The sequence below is a fragment of the Anarrhichthys ocellatus genome, unplaced genomic scaffold, assembly GCF_004355925.1.
Source record: "Anarrhichthys ocellatus isolate YVR2014 unplaced genomic scaffold, GSC_Weel_1.0 scaffold1482, whole genome shotgun sequence".
NCBI lineage: Eukaryota > Metazoa > Chordata > Actinopteri > Perciformes > Anarhichadidae > Anarrhichthys > Anarrhichthys ocellatus.
Genome location: NW_022281456.1, coordinates 8216 through 9745, shown reverse-complemented (window position 1 = coordinate 9745; position 1530 = coordinate 8216). Strand labels below are relative to the sequence as shown.

General features: G+C 36.1%; 1 protein-coding gene across 1 annotated transcript in view; it reads right to left on the bottom strand.

Annotated features, from left to right (window-relative positions):
- Positions 1–8: 8 nt before the first annotated feature.
- The window catches only part of LOC116377636 (hydroperoxide isomerase ALOXE3-like), a gene marked incomplete at its 5' end in the record, with an annotated part of 9455 nt that continues 7933 nt past the window's right edge, over positions 9–1530 (bottom strand). The window contains 2 exons of the mRNA XM_031839309.1: positions 9–988; positions 1111–1281. Of these exons, the coding sequence (XP_031695169.1) occupies positions 809–988; positions 1111–1281 (351 nt within the window). The remainder of the gene's footprint in view (positions 989–1110; positions 1282–1530) is intronic.

Below are 1530 nucleotides of genomic sequence, written 5' to 3'. Positions count from 1 at the left end.
TAGTTATTGGATGGATTAAAATGAGTGCGTGAGACGTGCAGGTAGAAAAACATGTCTGATACACTTGACATACACGGTTTAGACTTGATGACAATACTAATTACACAGGGCAGTGTTATAGCATATCAATATACACGTAATGAATACAAATCACAAATGCGCGATGCATCCCTCCCTTCCCAGCACCCCTCATTCACCTGTAAGATATTGTTTAGAAGTAATGGCCTTAAGTCAGTTATATGCAAAAGGTGAAAATAGAAGAGCAATAACAAACAAAACTAAAACATGTAGCACTTTACGTTACAGCTCGGTAATACCATATATATAGTATAGTATGATATATCAATAGTGGGGTAATAGTTTGATATTAAAGAGGTAATAATGAAGTGCCCCAGAGTACATTACGATTGAGTACCATGAGTCTTGCAAAATTTTGAGCCAAGAGAAAAGCTGATTATATGTCACGTTATTTAGGTCTAATATGTTTACATGCTAGAAATAACCCTTTAGATTCCCAATATGTGGTCAATTTATCCAAATAACAAGTGTGTGGAAATTTGCTGTGACCATTTTTCGAGAGAACATCAGCATTTGCTACCTAAACTGCTCATTTAAGTTATTCCTCAATATATGTATATGTAGAATATAATTCACACAAATATACAGGTACCCTATCATAGGCTGACTTAACATGATACAGTATAGTCTTCCAGAGTTTAGCTAACAACCCAGCATGCAAGACAGGTGTTAAAAAGGTATTGATATTGTTGCCTAATACAGAGAGATAAAAAAGGCTTATCAGGCTGAGCTAATTAGCAACACTGTTCTCGATCTCAGTAGGGTTCAGGTATCTGTAGGGTATTTCAAGCTGCAAGTTTCTTGTTGAAATTGCTTCACTGAGGTCGGACAACTCTGCTTGAAATTCCTTCATCATCTGCTTTGGAGCAGGCTCATGGAATCGTTCTTCGGGGTATGAACCCATGAGAATCTGACAAAAGGACAAAACTAAACTGTAAATCGGATTGACACAATATTGTGCTTGGTACGATTTATTTTAAACACTTTAAATGTGGACGAGTTATAATGACCGTTTATCATCACCAAACCTACCATGTCAGTGTACTTATGATTAAGTAGCCAAACCATTGCTGCAATGCGGACTGTCAAGTCAACATCTGGGAGGGTCTCCAAAATAGTTTTCATGCTTGACTGCCCCTTAGTGGTTGGAGGAGGTTTGCGCAGCAGGATTGAGCCATTTGGCACCCAGGAGTAGTAGTCAAACTAAGTTATGAGAGAAATTTCAATATGTAACAACTTTGATACAAAACTAATTCAATAAAATTATTTGAATGTCAAACATTACCAAAATAATTATGTAAATCTACATTGGGAATTCAACCTTTGCACCATTGTAATGCTCAGCGAAAGAAAAAAATGGAATGAATAATAACCAGATTGCAGACCTGCCAAATGTTCATACATATGAATTGTTAAAACAAACTTATACTTGATCAAACATCAATACATATT